The sequence below is a fragment of the Phycodurus eques genome, chromosome 2 (genome assembly GCF_024500275.1).
Source record: "Phycodurus eques isolate BA_2022a chromosome 2, UOR_Pequ_1.1, whole genome shotgun sequence".
In the NCBI taxonomy this organism is placed as follows: domain Eukaryota; kingdom Metazoa; phylum Chordata; class Actinopteri; order Syngnathiformes; family Syngnathidae; genus Phycodurus; species Phycodurus eques.
In genome coordinates this window covers 25,465,673-25,482,405 of record NC_084526.1, presented here as the reverse complement: position 1 = coordinate 25,482,405, position 16,733 = coordinate 25,465,673, and the positions used below count along the sequence as shown (strand labels likewise).

The 16,733-nt window shown below is 41.2% G+C and overlaps 1 protein-coding gene across 2 annotated transcripts in view; it reads left to right on the top strand.

Annotated features, from left to right (window-relative positions):
- Positions 1-10,598: 10,598 nt before the first annotated feature.
- LOC133399034 (protein kinase C-binding protein NELL1-like) overlaps positions 10,599-16,733 on the top strand; it is a 271,032-nt gene continuing 264,897 nt past the window's right edge. For both annotated transcript variants that reach the window (XM_061670100.1, XM_061670099.1), the window contains exons 1-2: positions 10,599-10,707; positions 11,101-11,229. In XM_061670100.1, coding sequence (XP_061526084.1) covers positions 10,659-10,707; positions 11,101-11,229 — 178 coding nt within the window. In that variant the 5' untranslated portion in view covers positions 10,599-10,658. The remainder of the gene's footprint in view (positions 10,708-11,100; positions 11,230-16,733) is intronic.

Sequence of the window (16,733 nt, the reverse complement as noted above, 5' to 3'; positions counted from 1 at the left end):
CCTAACAGCCGAACAGGTTTTGAAAAAAAAAAAGGAAACAAAACAGTAAAGGCAAGAATTACACTGCAGGCTTCCATAGAATAAGGGCATAGATGACGTTTTCCAACATCTCTCAGACATTTTGAGCATTCAACTGTATTTAGAGATTTTTTTTTTCTCAAGCTATTTTTACCACATTAAATTGGTTAATATTATGTAAGAATAAAAGAGGAAGTGAGGACAGACCATGAGTATCGATTTGTGAAGCAACCAAGAACACATACTAGTGTGACGAAATGTGCTTGTCTTCTGTCGCTGACATCAGCAGGCTCACGCATGTTTCAGCCTAGATGTGGACGGGCCCAAATCTGGCTGAAAATCAAATATGTCATCGGAAAACTAGGCTAAAATTATTACTGAGTTTATTTTGGTTGGATTTCCCCCCCCCTTTAATAAATGTCTCCTTAAAATAACAACATCAAGGAGTGAACGTCTCCAAACATTGGTCCCGTTTCGATCCTCTGTTGTTCTCCTCACCTCCTAGATTGGATCTCAGGTGGGATGTACTCACATGAAACTCATTAACTTGAAGCTAACGTGAAACCTTGAGTTGCCTGCAGTGATGTTATAGTTTTTTTTTTTTATCCAACAAGTGTCAGTGATGAGCAACTCTCTTATTTGGATAAGCTACTCTGAACTAATAGGTACGTTGGAAACAAAAACCACATGGTCCATAGGAAACTTTCTGCTACCAGGAACCTAAAGTTACTGGGCTAGTTGGTCAAAAAGGGGCCATGTGAATAGCGGAGTGAGGACCGAGGAGGTTGAAAATAAAGAAGTGAGATTCAGCTAAAAAACTGCTGTCTTTGCTTACCCTGAAAAAATTTGAACAGTTGCGAAGGCTTGTCAAAGAAATGCACCCTGTACCTACAGCACCATAAGCAAGAAGAACACCACTAAACTGATGAGCTCAAAAAACTGGAGCTGAACTCTCAAGAAAAGTGATTACCTTGTGATGAATCATTCTATTTTTATTATTATTGATTCATTTTTGATTCTTAGCTTTTCTGATGTACTGTGTGAGCTTTCAAATTTCCAAACAAACTTGCCTTATTACTGTTAGTTTGGTCATGTTTTAAGCTTTTGTAATTTTGAGAGTGCAGAACAGAAAATGAGCAGTATAAATGAATGAGCTGCTCAGGGCCTGCCAGTGACTTACATCCATTTGTTATCACAAATCAGCTGTCAAACTGTGACTGCTGTGTTGAGAGAGTACACAGGTCAGCAAAGACAGCCCACTGCAGAAAAGCAATTAGAGAAAGTTCACGCACCCTGCATACTTACGAGATAAGGTTTGAATCATATCTGCTAGAATAGTAATAGCTTTCTCTGAACTAAATAATCTCTGTTTCTTGTTTTTCCTCCGTTATTATTCTTTCAAATCCAAAACGTGGTAATTGCGAGGGAACTTGTTATGGTGAAAACGCAATTCATCTCAGTACATCTCCCTGAAACAAAACAGTGGTCTGGCTTCTTTGTGCCATCCAGGTCATTTACTGTAAGTTTAAACCCCTAGGACTTTCTACCTGAATAAGTCATTAATCTTTGACTTTAACAGAGGTCTTGTGGCTTGCTTATTTTGCAAGGAAGAATACAAAACAAGTAATAATTGAGAGAGTATTTCTCTGTCAATCTCAACAATGTTGTAACATGAGACTGGTGAAAAGTATAGGTGGTACTGGTAAAGTTAAGTATTATCGCGCTTATACAGTATCAGTGATAATAATGTTAACCCTTCACAAATTGTATGGAATCGAATTTGAATGATATTTCACAGCTGAACAGTCCCTTTGTAGATGTCATTTTGGCATACAGTGATCAATAAGTCACATGGAATAATATTTTAATCCTTTTTTGTTTATCATTTAGGCATGTAAAAACACTATGCAAAAAAATAAATAAAAAAAAGTTCATACATGAGTTTGTTTATAAGAATACCAAGAGTTGTTTTGGAAGCTAGCGTCATGAAACCACACTATTATACAAGCATCCTAACCAGATGCCCGAGCCACCTCATCTGGCCCCTCTCTATGCGGAGGAGCAGCGGCTTCACTCTGAGCCCCTCCTGGAAGACCAAGCTTCTCACCCTCTCTCTCAGGGAGAGCCCGGACACCCTGCGAAGGAATCTCATTTCAGCCACGAGTACCTGCAATCTTGTTTATAGGTGAGGAAAGGAAGGTAGCTCGACTAGAAAATCGCCTTTTGGCTCAGCTCTCAGCTCTCATAGGCTTACCGGGTATGTTGCAACTGGGTGCCATGTCGGTTGTGTCCTGCAATGACTGGGCAGGGAAAAAAGTAGTTGAATGCTTCCTTTCGAGTCCACAGTGCTGGATGAATCAAGTCGTTGGTTAATACTTTGTGAATAGTCCACCAAGGCATTGTTTTTTCATCAGCTGTTTTGCTGCATGTCGAGAGATCCTTCCAGTGAGCTGGCAGCTACAGGAGCTAGCCGCAGGAGCTAGCAGCAGGACCTTTCTAGCTTACATAGTAACGCAGAGTAGCAGTGGGTTCTGAGTAAAACATCTTAAATGTAGCCAACTGGAGACCGCGCTGCGGTGGACAGTAACCGGGAATTTACCAGATACAGAGGTGGGAAGTAACAAAGTACTTGTACTTCGTTGCTGTACTTAAGTATATTTTTCAGGTATTTTACTTTTACTCCTTACTTTTTAAACACAGATATTTGTACTTTCTACTCCTTACATTTTAGAAATCCATCCATCCATCCATTTTCTGAGCAGCTTCTCCTCACTAGGGTCGCGGGCATGCTGGAGCCTATCCCAGCTGTCATCGGGCAGGAGGCGGGGTACACCCTGAACTGGTTGCCAGCCAATCGCAGGGCACATACAAACAAACAACCATTCGCACTCACAGTCACACCTACGGGCAATTTAGAGTCTCCAATTTATGCATGTTTTTGGGATGTGGGAGGAAACCGGAGTGCCCGGAGAAAACCCACGCAGGCACGGGGAGAACATGCAAACTCCACACAGGCGGGGCCGGGGATTGAACCCGGGTCCTCATATATATATATATATATATATATATATATATATATATATATATATATATATATATATATATATACACACACACACACACACACACACACACACGCTAAATTGGATGTCATCAACGGATGGACGCGGGAGCAACAGATATGCTGTGATATGGATGGTAGTGTCTTGATTTTTGGGTGAGTGGCAAAGATTTACATACATAACACATTGGAATGAAAGCATACATTTTACACAACCCCTAGGTAGTGGTAGGCTTTACATTTATACATTGTGAAATATTTTGTTCCCTTATACCTATGCATAATGCACTGTATTGACTTCTACCAAATGTTTAGGGGACAAAAATGGGCATAAAACACGAAAAATTACAGTAAGCTTCTCAACACAGTCCAAGAGTAACTGCATTTTCCAGTAGGTCAAACCTATTTCCTTCTCCTTTCAAGACAATTATGAGTGAAAATAGGTAAACAAAGTGTTGCACTTGCAAGTACAATTATGTTCATGATGACGAAGCCCTAAGAACATTTCTTTGACCATATAATTCCCCTGTGGTTAACTTTTTGGAGAATAACCTAACGACAAAAGTTTTCCATTGTAGCATGTCCAATTGTGTTTCAAATGTAGAGGAAATAAACTGCATCCTATTTCCTCCTCTAATGACATTCAGTCAGATGTCAATTGTGGCTGACAGTATAAATGTTATGCTTTCCCTTGAGTGATGGCCTAGATTTATAATATTCTAGATAGAGCAGAATGATTACCGACCACTGTTGTTGTGGCTGATGGTGATCTTAATAAAGAATCTTTAAGACCCAACATAGCCATTTTTTTCTTACTTTATACTCCACTACAGACAGAGTTCAAGGTAAACGGCGTTAAATGTCAATGTTTGATAATGTTTAAGATTATGTAATTAAATTATATTTGATACAATGCAATTCACTTCAATTATGATGTGATGAGATACAATTTGCTTATATTACTATACGATTATTCTATTCCAGTCTAGTTTAGAGTAATTTTCTTTGTGTGTGTCATCACTAATTAAATGCTGATACTTAATAAATGCCTACCAAATTATTGCCAAAAATGGAGGTAACCACGTGTACAACATCTCAGTGTTCTACACATGGATCTTTCCATCTCAACCTTGAGATTGAGATGGAAAGAAGAGACAATGATTTTATTTTCACCATGGAAAGAAATTCTATTGAACAGACATCACTGTAGCTATCTTTGATCAAGCAAAGATGTGCATGCAACTTTCCCCTTTCTGATCCATTCACTAACTTCCCACATCTGCATCTAAAACCAATAAATTGGTACCAAATTCCCATAAGCCAGCACATCCTTCTTCATTTTACAGCAACATAATTGTTTTCACTCTGGGTTCATCAATGTTAGAACAAGCTTCCCCCTCAGAATCAGAATCAGAATCATCTTTATTTGCCAAGTATGTCAAAAACACACAAGGAATTTGTCTACGGTAGTCTCCGCTATAGTACAACAACAAACAGCCATTTGACAGAAAATACTTGTGAGACATAAAAACACAGTACGGCGAGTCACTGACCAATGAAAGGTTACCAGTAATGTGGTAATGCTGCTAATTTTATTTTTCATTTTTTTTTACAATTGTGCAAATGGTGCGTTCCTCTGGCAATTTAGAGCAGTTTGAAATGACTAATAGAGCACTAGTCTGGTACAGTGACCATTGTGCAAATGGCGCAGAGACTTCAAGAATTTTGAGCAGTGTAAAGTGACTAGTAGTGCAATAATCTGGAACAGTGTCAATTGTGCAAATAGTACAGATACTTCTCAAGCACATATTGGTCAACAACAGATATGCAAAAGTGCAGAGTGGTGAGATTACTACAGCGAGTGCACGAATAATGTATAATTGCCCCGACAGAGATATGACAACAATGTCAAGACAAAATTGGCAGCATGTTACAATGGAATTGTAAGTTCACTCTTTAGGAAGTTCATGTAACGAGGGAACAAGCTGTTGGGACCTGCTAGTTTTAGTTTGCATTGCTCGATAGCGCCAACCTGAGGGAAGGAGTCGGAAGAGGTGGTGACCAGACTGTCTTCTTACCCTCCCCCCCAAAAAGAAGTTGCTGTCACATGACATGCTGCAGTATAATCAAATACTAATCATGATTACGAATATAAGGGGTGTGGTGCTTGATAAAATGTAGGGGTGACGATAACCATATCAAAATCACTAAAATAGAAGCACCAGTGTATGGTATTTATCACGTTATCACCCTCTGCTTTGAGGAATGCTAATCTTTGGCCTGAACCTCAAGATAAGAGTGCTGCACTGTGGTCATCGTTTATCATCTTTAAAATGGGAGTAAACTGTAAAGCTAATCTAGTGGACATTCTTACCACTGTCTTGCTTTCCCTGTACCGCTCCCAAAATGTGTTTACTTCAGCGAGGTACATACCTGCCCTACATTAAACCATGAGGACCAAATAATTTGGCTTTGTGCTAAAATAATTTAGATGTATTGTGTATGACACAATTAAAAATAATTTTAATATTTGGTCTTCGCTGCTGAATACAAATATACAACACCATAAACACTTGCAGCCTCTGTTAAAGGATAGCCTTTTCTTCTCAGAGTAATTAAGAGCGGTCCTTGACATTTACAAAATTGTACATTACTTAGTTATATACTTCAAGATCAATTACATGTTTTAATATTTCTCTGATCTCAGCTAAATAGCTGTGACAGGCTGCAGTCAGGTTGTGACAATTAAACATTGAAATGCCTTAAGGTCGCGGGCGTGCTGGAGCCTATCCCAGCTGTCATCGGGCAGGAGGCGAGGTACACCCTGAACTGGTTGCCAGCCAATCGCAGGGCACATTCAAACAAACAACCATTCGCACTCACAGTCATGCCTACGGGCAATTTAGAGTCTCCAATTTATGCATATTTTTGGGATGTGGGAGGAAACCAGAGTGCCCGGAGAAAACCCACGCAGACACGGGGAGATCATGCAAACTCCACACAGGCAGGGCCGGGGATTGAACCCGGGTCCTCAGAACTGTGAGGCTGACGCTCTAACCAGTCGTCCATCGTGCCGCCAACTATAATACAGTGGAACAGTAAAGTAAAAATTGTCGTTTCTCAAGCGTCGTTCGTCTTAGCCCATGTTTTCATATCCCGTCATGTTAATTAGTGATCAGTATTTTGGTTTCCTTGTTATTTTGATGATAGATTTTTGGACTTTGTTAAGTTAGAATTTAGATTTTTCCATGTGCCTTGTTTCCCATCTTTGATTTGTAAATAAATATTTTTTTGGAAATTCCGCCACACCTGCCTTGCCTCGCTGCTTCCCTGCAATTGGGTAGTCCAATTTCTTGCCTCCGACATCTTGAAAACCTGAACCTGACAAATTTAGCTTCATCAAAGGAAATTGATAGAAATTTATTGTGCATTTTGCTAACGGTGTGGCACGGTGGACGACTGGTTAGAGCATCAGCCTCATGGTTCTGAGGACCCGGGTTCAATCCCCGGCCCTGCCTGTGTGGAGTTTGCATGTTCTCCCTGTGCCTGCGTGGGTTTTCTCCGGTCACTCCGGTTTCCTCCCACATCCCAAAAACATGCATGCTAGGTTAATTGATGACTCTAAATTGCCTGTAGGTGTGAATGTGAGTGCGAATGGTTGTTTGTTTGTATGTGCCCTGCGATTGGCTGGCAACCAGTTCAGGGTGTACCCCGCCTCCTGCCCGATGATAGCTGTGATAGGGCCCAGCACGCACGCGACCCTAGTGAGGAGAAGCGGCTCAGAAAATGGATGGATGGATTTTGCTAACGGTAGACAAAATTGTGAAATAAATATTTATTTAAAAAAAAAGTCATTTAAGGACTATTTAATTACATGGGAAAGGGTGAGTCTGTAAACAAATGTGCTTTCAATACCCCACATTGAATGTGTAATGGTGGTTGTTAATGCAAACAAAGGTTTAATTAATTCTTGAAATGGATCATCTTTTACTTATTAAAAGTCTGGAAATGAATGGGAACCGTAGTTTGCCTTTCATGCCTTGTGTTCTCAATGCTGTGCAACCTGTAATTGCAAATATTTTATCCTGACCCCTCCAACCCTCTTTTTTATTATTTAGTTCTGGATCAGAAGGTAGGCTTGCAGATGCTGCTTGTTGTTTACAGTTTAATTTGAGAGGATAGAACAGTTGCAAACATCCCTAAGCAAGACATTACCATCTCCAGTTTCAGACATACTTTCGCAGGTGGAGCAGACCGATCACTTTGTGTAACCACCATAATCACGAAGCAGACAGTGTTGGCCTTTTTCTTGCCGGTTGGGGTTGATACAGGTAACCCAGACAACCTGACAATGTACACAAATTAGAGGGTGGCAGGAGCAAGGTATGATTAATGGCTCTGCATGTGGACCAGCCCCAGAGGAAAGGACTGGAGAAGCAATTCTTATAAATTCCATGGACTCTCTAGGCAAGATCAATGATGGCAGGTGGGCGTTTTCTCCCGGGGAGGGAGGGAGTGGAGGTCGGGGGGAGTAAACATATATATGCACATATATATCATATACATATGTATATCAATTATGAATAACAGTAAAGACACACCCCACTGAAATTATTTTGAAAATCAATTAATTTGATGAGTATCTGAATCATTGGCAGTTGTTGTCATTCAAAAGGTAATAGTTTTGTTTTAAGAAAAATAATTATTAATGAATACAGTAATTATTAAATCCATCCATCCATTTTCTGAGCCGCTTCTCCTCACTAGGGTTGCAGGCTAATTATTAAATAATAGTTTTCAAACTTTCAATGACAAAATGTCTTTACCATTATGTGTCCCAAATGAAGTTTCATGATTTGAAACATGTTTTTGAAAGATGTTAATTACATTTTCGGATATATAGGATTTTTCTCCAATTGCTTAATTTTCCTTTTCCATGAAAACTAACACATCTTTGTGTCTTCAAAGTTTCTTTTTTTGGTTCTTTCTTTCTGAACTTGTCAGCTGTGGGAAGTAGCTGAACCCAAGAGCAGGCGGAGGCTGATGTAAAATGATGAACAGTTTATTGAGCAAAGGTTATGGAAGTGGTCAGAACAGGGGGCTGGCAGGAATGACGTGGATCAGGAACACTGGGAACGAGGAGACACAAGAGTTAACAAGGGAACGAGGAGTTGAGTAGCTTACTTGAGTACGGAGGGCCGTGGTACCGCTCGGAGAGGCTGCAATACTTTGGCGAGGATTTCCGGGAACAGGGAGGCTTAAATGTAGGTGGTGATGAAGGTTGATTGGAGACAGATGCGTGGCTTGAGGAGAAACTGAAACAGAGAGGGGATGGGAGATAGAGAGCGAGGACGAGAGGGCGCAAAGCGCCATCCAGGCTCCAAAACGGTACTGCAGGGCAGTACATGACAGAACTGCCAGGATGCTGCAGCCATTTTGTATTTACACAGCAGCAGACGGCAAAATGAAGGTGTTATTTCTGAGATAGAGTTTAGATTGTTGGTACCCCTCTGTTAGTGAAATAAAAACCCACAGCGGTCACAGAAATAACTTTAATCTGGCAAAAGTAATAAGAAATACAATTTTAATGAAAATTGACCAATGAAAATCAAACATTGCTTTTGAATTGTGGTTCAACAGAATTGTTTAAAAAAACAACTCGTGAAACAGGCCTCGACAAAAATGATGGTACGCCTAGAAAAGATTGAAAATCATTTGACCATCGGGACAATGTTCAAACAAGGTGTGTCCTCTAAATAGCATCACAGGTGTCTTCAAAATTGTAATCAGTCAGTCGGCCGATTTAAAGGGTGACAAGGAATCACTGTGCTGTTTGGTGACATGAGGTGTACCACACTTAGACATGGGCCAGAGGAAGCGAAGGGAAGAGTTGTCTCAGGAGATTAGAAAGACAATTATAGACAAGCATGTTAAAGGAAAAGGCTCTAAATCCATCTCCAAGCAGCTTGATGTTCCTGTGACGACAGTTGCGCATATTATTCAAAAATTTAAGTTCCTCATGACTGTAGCCAAACTCCCTGGAAGTGGCCGCAGGATGAAAATGTATCACAAATTGAAAAGACGGATAATACAAATGGTAAAAAAAAGAGACCTGAACAACCGACAAAGAAATTAAAGGTCGACGCTAAGGTCAAGGTACAATAGTGTCAGATCGCACCATCCGTCGTTGTTGGAGCCGAAGTGGACTTCATGCAAGACGACCAAGGAAGACACCCCTGTTGAAAATAAATCATAAAAAATGTGAGACTGCAGAGGATGTACTTCCTGTGGCTTCTGAGAAAGCCCGGCCTGCCACAGGAGCTGCTGAGGCAGTTCTACACAGCGGTCATCGAATCAGTCCAGTGCTCTTCCATCACAGGCTAGTTTGGTCCTGCTACAAAAAAGGACAAACTCCAACTGCAACGGACAATCAAGTTGGTTGTCCGTTCTCGCTTCTGTCCAGAAAATGTTCAAACGCTAGAATCAAACTGCAGACCCGACAAAAATCCGTAATGGTAGAAACAATTCAGTTCACATCCAACTGTCCACGTTTGGTCAAGTTTTCTTCGGGGGTTTCAGTTAAGAAATTGTCGACGGACTATCATCACACGGTTCAGGTTCAGTCGGAGGTGAGTTCGCCGCTCGGTCGAGTTCAAACTGGTTCAGACCGTGTGCGCATGCGCACTTCAGTAATGATGTGGAGTTTCTCACAGGTTCCTGATTTAACTCAAAAAATCTACTCAAAAGTCAATCATCTTTGTTGTGCTATTTAGAAAATATTAGTTGGGACAACAATGAGAGAAATTGTTGGGCAGACAAGTTTTTGTAGGTTGTAAATCGAAACCTTGATTTCTGAGTCAGTTTAGTTTGAAAACTTTAATGAGATCAACAATTGCTAGTTATTGTTTTTACAGTGCATGGCTTCCAACGCTTGCTGTCTCTCAAACTGGTGGGAGGTTTAAGGGGGCTAAGATTTTTGACTGGTCATTTTTTTTGTGTGTGTGTGTGTGTGAAATAACTTTGTTCCTGTGTGTAAATAAAAATATTGGAAGCATCCAAAATGCAAGTCGGATGCTTTGGAAATGCTGTGTTAAAAATGCGTTTCTCTCTTTAACAGCACTTGGGAAATACTTAATTAAAAATGAAATTTTCTTGGGGGGCTCATAATTCTATTGTCGTGTTTGTGTTTTATATATAGTACCAGCAGTTTTCCCTCAATTTACTGATATATGTTAAATATCCTTTAATTAACCTCTAACATTGGAACTTTGAAACACGGGGGTTTCACTGAATTATTATTTCTTTCTTCACCACGTTTCCCCCTGAGGTCCACTCAAATTCACAATAGGAATAAACATGGACATTTTAGACTATTCCCGCAAGGAATGACTGTCTGCCTGCATTTGAACGACTAGAGCGATGCTTTAATGCTTTGCCGCGTCCCCTGCTCGTGTGTCGTGGACCGTTCCTCAATTCTTGCACGTACAGTCTGAGTGGGAGCAGCGCACACGGACCAAGGTACTCGTGGATGTAGCAAGACGCAGGGCTCAGGACTCCGTACAGCGCAATTCCAACACAAATGGATATTTCCGGGGCTTTGTTATACCTTTTCCTTTTTTCCGAACCAGGTAAGACGAAGGAGTTATGATACCGTAATTTGTGAGCGGTGCCAAATTGTTGTTGTTCATCTACACATCATTTTCCACTTGCGCGAAAGTGATCAGTTGAAAACCTGGTGTAATATTTGTTTAAATCACTTGCCGTTTGCAAAGTAAGAGCAAGCACGATATAAGAACAACTCTTTTCCGTCTACGCACAGCGCGCCTAATACAGCCGCAGCGAGGGAACACAGGTGTGAGCTGCAGACAAATACCGTGCATTTTCATTGCAAGAATCACATTAATGAAATGCATGAACAGCACAACCAAGCAATTTAAGCTGAGCAGCGTCCGCAGCAATAATGTGTCATGACTGAAGGTGTGCTCATTGAGTTAAATCCTCTCTGTTTTTCTCTTCACCAGTTTTGGCTTTTGGGTCAGATGAAGACTACCAAATTGATATAATTAATGAACTTGACTTGGCAAATGCTACCTATGGAATTACCCAAGTGGCCGGGCTTCACAATAGCAGCAAAGCCTTCATATTTCGAGGTAAGGTGACCGAAAAGTTGGAAAATCTTGTCTTATGCTTAGGGGCTACTTGCACTCACAGATGCTTTCTCCTTCACAAATCCTCCTATTTGTGGGGGTGCTGAAATCCACATGAGAGCATCTTCACTATACACACATGTTTCATCAGCAAGAGCATCAGAATATCCTTCTGGAGCAAGGGAAGAGACAAAAATAAACTTCTTCTGAATACTTTATATCCAGTGGAGTGATTTCTAATAAATAAATAAATACATAAATAAATGTCAATGAATGAGCAAAGTTTAAAAAAAAAAGGTAGCATCCAACATGTGAATGAAGTTACTACTCACAAACCGAAAAACCATACTGCCCATTAGACCTTCATTACACACATGCATTGTGGGAAATTATTTGCACACATGTAACCTAGATCAAAAAGCACACAATTGCTTGCACAAAATCCACTAGGATAGAAACTGATAAAGTATTCCACTGCTCTTTTCAGCCTATGATAAGATCTAGTGCCAAAAATGCCCATTATAAATTGGCTACATGAAATACAATGTTGCCATGCAGTGTGTGGCTCGAATTTTTAGATGGCTTGGATGTGATAAAGCCATATGAAACAACGCTTAGTCAAAAGGTTGACTTTCTTGCTCCAAACTTCTGTTAAACAGTTGGTGTCAGATGTCAGATGAAACCTTCGCTTGAAGCATACTGTTGAAAAGAGATGCAGATGCTTTTCCGAGCTCCCTCTGTACTCGTTTTGCCCACAGCCTTAAGCGTATTGTTAGACTATAAAAGTAGTAGAATTAAAAAAGATGTAAAAGTACAGTAGTTTTTGTAGTGTGTGTGTGTGTTTGTGATTGATTGATTGAGCGTTTCAGAGTGAGATGAAAAGAAACGTATAAATAGTAGTGTAGTGCCTTTCTTTGTGTTTCCATATAATTGTTTCCTCTGTCATTGTCTACAAATACACAAATGCCAACAATGAAACTTAGAATACCTGGTGTTTATTGACGTAATTCTAAGTGAACATGTACATGATTCTCTGACGGGAGAATGACAAAATGCTGCTTCAAAGCCTGACCCATAAAAATGTAAGAAAAGAAAGGAGTTCTTTTTTTTTTTTCTTTCTTTTTTTTTTTTTTTACTCCTCTGTTGGAAATATAGAAGTATAACAGTTTAAGGGTGGTGGCACAAACACAGGTTGCTTGAATCAAATTCTGTATCCTTGGATTTTAAGATGCATTTAGGAGCGATAGAGTGTTTGTGTGTATGCCAATAGCTAAGAATGAATAAATGCAGGATGCAGCACACCTAATTAGCCAAATATGAAGCAGAGCTGTCCAAGATTGAAAAATGGAGGGTACCCAGGTTTCATAGTCCTCCCTTTTCATTTTTATTTATTTATTTTATTATTACACTTGTGACATGTGGAGGCTTACACATTGCTGCCCACCTGCTATCCTTATGGTTTCCTGGTTACCAGTGTTGACATGCACCACCAATGGTGCGGGAAACAAGAAGGCGTTCTACAGTAGATGGACATATGCGGCATGATTTTATTTCATACACTGTACAGTAAAATTCCCTGCAGTGAAATCTCAGCATTTTTGAAAAGCTAATTTTTGACAGTATTTCAATTCCAGCCATGTTAATTCAAAAATGTCTTGTATGAATACACTATAAAAAAAAGAAGCAACCACGAAGTTCAAAGACGTGTTCCTCTACGGCCTGTCAACAGACATACACACCTTAATTCCAGCAGTATGTTGCAAAATGCCACGAGGTCAAAGTATTGCTCTGCAAACAACTTCCTGTTCTGGCTAACATTCATCTTGAAAAGTTGAGTAGTTTTACTCTATTTTAGATTTACAGTGTTTCCTGCATATTCACAAATGTAGTTATTTGCTGATTTTTTTCAGGGAATCTATCATACGTTATTTGCTGAAAACTCACGTATTTACTGTTTTTATGCTCAGGGTGTAGCCCTGGCAATTAGGGATGTTGTGTTTTGCTGCCATCTCGTAGCATCTTCAGGGAATTATAAACCTTTTCATGGGGTTAGGGTTAGGGTAGAGACCTACAACTGCAGTATTGTGTGGTAGGGTGGCTCCTGTAGGTGGCGGTATTGAGCAATTCAAATGTGTATGCTCATCTTTAGGGTTGGAGAGATCTATTGTAGCTTTTCTGACCATGTTAAACGGACAGTAGCGAGCTCAGACTTTAAAAAAATGGAGAGTCCCGTGTTCTAATAAGTCCCTGCTACAAACAGTCCATGATTAACAGGCCACCAGAAGCTGAGCAGGGGCTGCTGTGACTGAGTGATTATTTGTGAAATGTATGTTCATTTTGTAATGCAGTTGAACTGGCTCTAGAAAGAGGCAACAAAGCGTTTGAATTACTGTCCAAGGTAGAATGAGAGAGAGAGAGAGAGAGAGAGAGAGAGAGACTTTGCCTGGACAGTGGATAGCGAGTGAGTCCCCAACAGCAGACGCTTTGCAGAAATAATCATCCCAGCATGTCTTTATCTCATCTCTCCATCACTTCTTCTCTCGTCCCAAGATTATTGCACCACTGCACTTAATGAAAGCTAGTTTAGGATTGGAGGCTGAGCTGAGCGAAAAAAATGCTAATACTCTCACTCTGAGCACTAATCACCAGGAACAAAACATAACTAGATATTAGCATACATGTTATAGTTTGTACCTTTCATTAACATAATGGCCTACATTGTGTGGAAACCCCTCCACCACATCAGGTTGCTGCGAGCCTGTTTTGTGTCTTATCGGAATGACCAACTGTGTGTTATTTATGTTATAAAATATAGTTATTTATTTTATAAATCTGCGATTGGCTGGCAACAAGTTCAGGGTGTACCCCGCCTCCTGCCCAAAGATTGTTGGGATAAGGCTCCAGCACGAGTGAGGATAAGCGGCTCAGAAAATGGATGGATGGATATTTTATAAACTTATATTTATAACTGGCGGCACGGTAGACAACTGGTTAGCACATCTGCCTCGCAATTCTGAGGACCTGGGTTCAAAGCCGGCCTCGCCTGTGTGGAGTTTGCATGTTCTCCCCGTGCCTGCATGGATTTTCTCCGGGTACTCCGGTTTCCTCACACATCCCCAAAACATGCATGATGGATTAATTGAGGCTTCTAAATTGCCTGTAGATGTGAATGTGAGTGTGAATGGTTGTTTGTGTGCCCTGCGATTGGCTGGCAACTAGGGTGTACCCCACCACTCGCCCAAAAATTAGCTGGGATAGGCTCCGGCACGCCAGCGACTCTAGTGAGGATAAGCGGTACAGAAAATGGATTGATGGATATTTATAACTACAGTTTTTCCCGCTGCGGTCGCCTCGTCCTCTTTCCGGGGGGAGCCAGGCGATCCCCAGCGGGCTTTGGGGCCGGCTGTGGTGTTCTTTTCCCTGCCTGTTTTGGGGGTGAGGGGGGTGCACCTCCCTCGCTCAGGGGCGGGAAGCATCCAAAATGCAAGTCGGATGCGTGTGTGTGTGTGTGTGTGTGTGTGTGTGTGTGTGTGTGGGTGGGGTGGAGGGGTGATTGGGGCTGCGGGTCTGGGTGGGATGGCCCTGTTCGTCGGTGGTTGTCTGGCCTAATGGGCCCGACCTGCAGGAGCCATGCCTCTTAATCACTCACTTAGCACACACTCACAGCATTCGCTGTATATATTTTTTCTCACTAAACACATCTGGGCACATAAAAAAAAAAAAAAGATATATAACTAAAGTTTTTCCTCATATCTGTTGTGGCCAAACCTCAAGGCCACACTGAATCACTTCAGATTATAGAGCTGAACCTGGCAGATGGTCACCATGGAAGAATTCAATATCGAAACAACAGAGCTTGTCTTTCCTGAGGATAAATGCCACAGATAGATGTGATGATTGAATAAGTGTCGACATATACAGAACCACACAAAGGTTTGGAAACTCTTTCTCATACTGTGGATGAGGTGTCCAAACATTTGCCTGGTTCTATAAATGCTCCTCATCCATCCACCGATGTGAATGGGGGATTTAGTGGGAATTCATCCTACAATGGCAACATGAAGGTCAGTTCTGTGACGCACGACACTACCAATGACCCTGAATAAACAAGCAACAACACAATCAATAGTGTGTGTCAAAATGTTATTGGTACGTTGAATTTCATGGAATCTTAGCTTTGTGTTAAAGGTAGAGTTACAAGCGGGCTTCAGTTACGCCGCTGCTTGAGTGAAGTGGGGAAAAAAAGGTCAACTAAGGTACTGTTATTCCCTCACATGTGGACAAGCAGAGCCACAGACTCGATGCTCTTTCAGCTGTTTAATGAACAAAAAAAACAGTCAAATCAATAAAAATTAAATGAGAAGGAAATGCTGTAGGTCACAACTAATTTATGCCCAGACGCTCACATTGAAATAACCGGCCATCACAACTAAATCCGGCTCCTAATCTCACTCACCAGGCGTCATAGTTGTTTCTAGCCCATTTTTGGGAGTGCAAGAAGCTTCCCTAAAATGAATCCCTGCATCCCTCAAATTTGAGATGGAAAAAAAAAATGGCGTCCATGAAAAAGATGTTGCTTGGATGGCAGCATATGTTTATCCAAAACCTGTATTTACCTTTCAGCATTAATGGTGCCTTCACAGATGTGTAAATTACCCATGTCATTGGCACTAACACAGCCCCATACCATCACAGATGCTGGCTTATGAACTTTGCGTCCATAACAGTCTGGATGGTTCTTTTCCTCTTTTTCCCGGAGGACACGACTGGTTAGAGTGTCTGCCTCATAGTTCTGAGGACCGGGGTTCAATCCCCGGCCCCTCCACACAGCTGGGATAGACTCCAGCACGCCCGCGACCCTAGTGAGGAGAAGCGGCTCAGAAAATGGATGGATGGAATTTGAAATGTGGACTCGTCGGACCACAGAACACTTTTCCACTTAACATCAGTCCATCTTAGATGAGCTCGGGCCCAGAGAAGCCGGCAGCGTTTCTGGGTGTTGTCGATAAATGGCTTTTTCTTTGCATAATAGAGTTTCATGTTGCACTTACGGATGTCGCGCCGAACTGTATTTACTGACATTGGTTTTCTGGAGTGTTCCTGAGCTCATGTGGTGATATCCTTACACATCAATGTCGGTTTTTGATGCAGTGCCGCCTGAGGGATCGAATGTCACGGGCATTCAATGTTGGTTTTCGGCCTTGCCGCTTACATGCAGTGATTTCTCCACATTCTCTGAACCTTTTGATGATATTATGGACCGTAGATGAGGAAATCCCAAAATTTCTTGCAATTGTACGTTGAGGAACATTGTCCTTAAACTATTCGACTATTTTCTCACGCACTTGTTCACAAAGAGGTGAATCTCGCCCCATCTTTGCTTGTGAATGACTGAGGAATTCAGGGAAGCTCCTTTTATACCTAATCATGGCACCCACCCGTTCCCAATTAGCCTGTTCGCCTGTGGGATGCTCCAAACAGGTGTTTGATGAGCATTCCTAAACTTT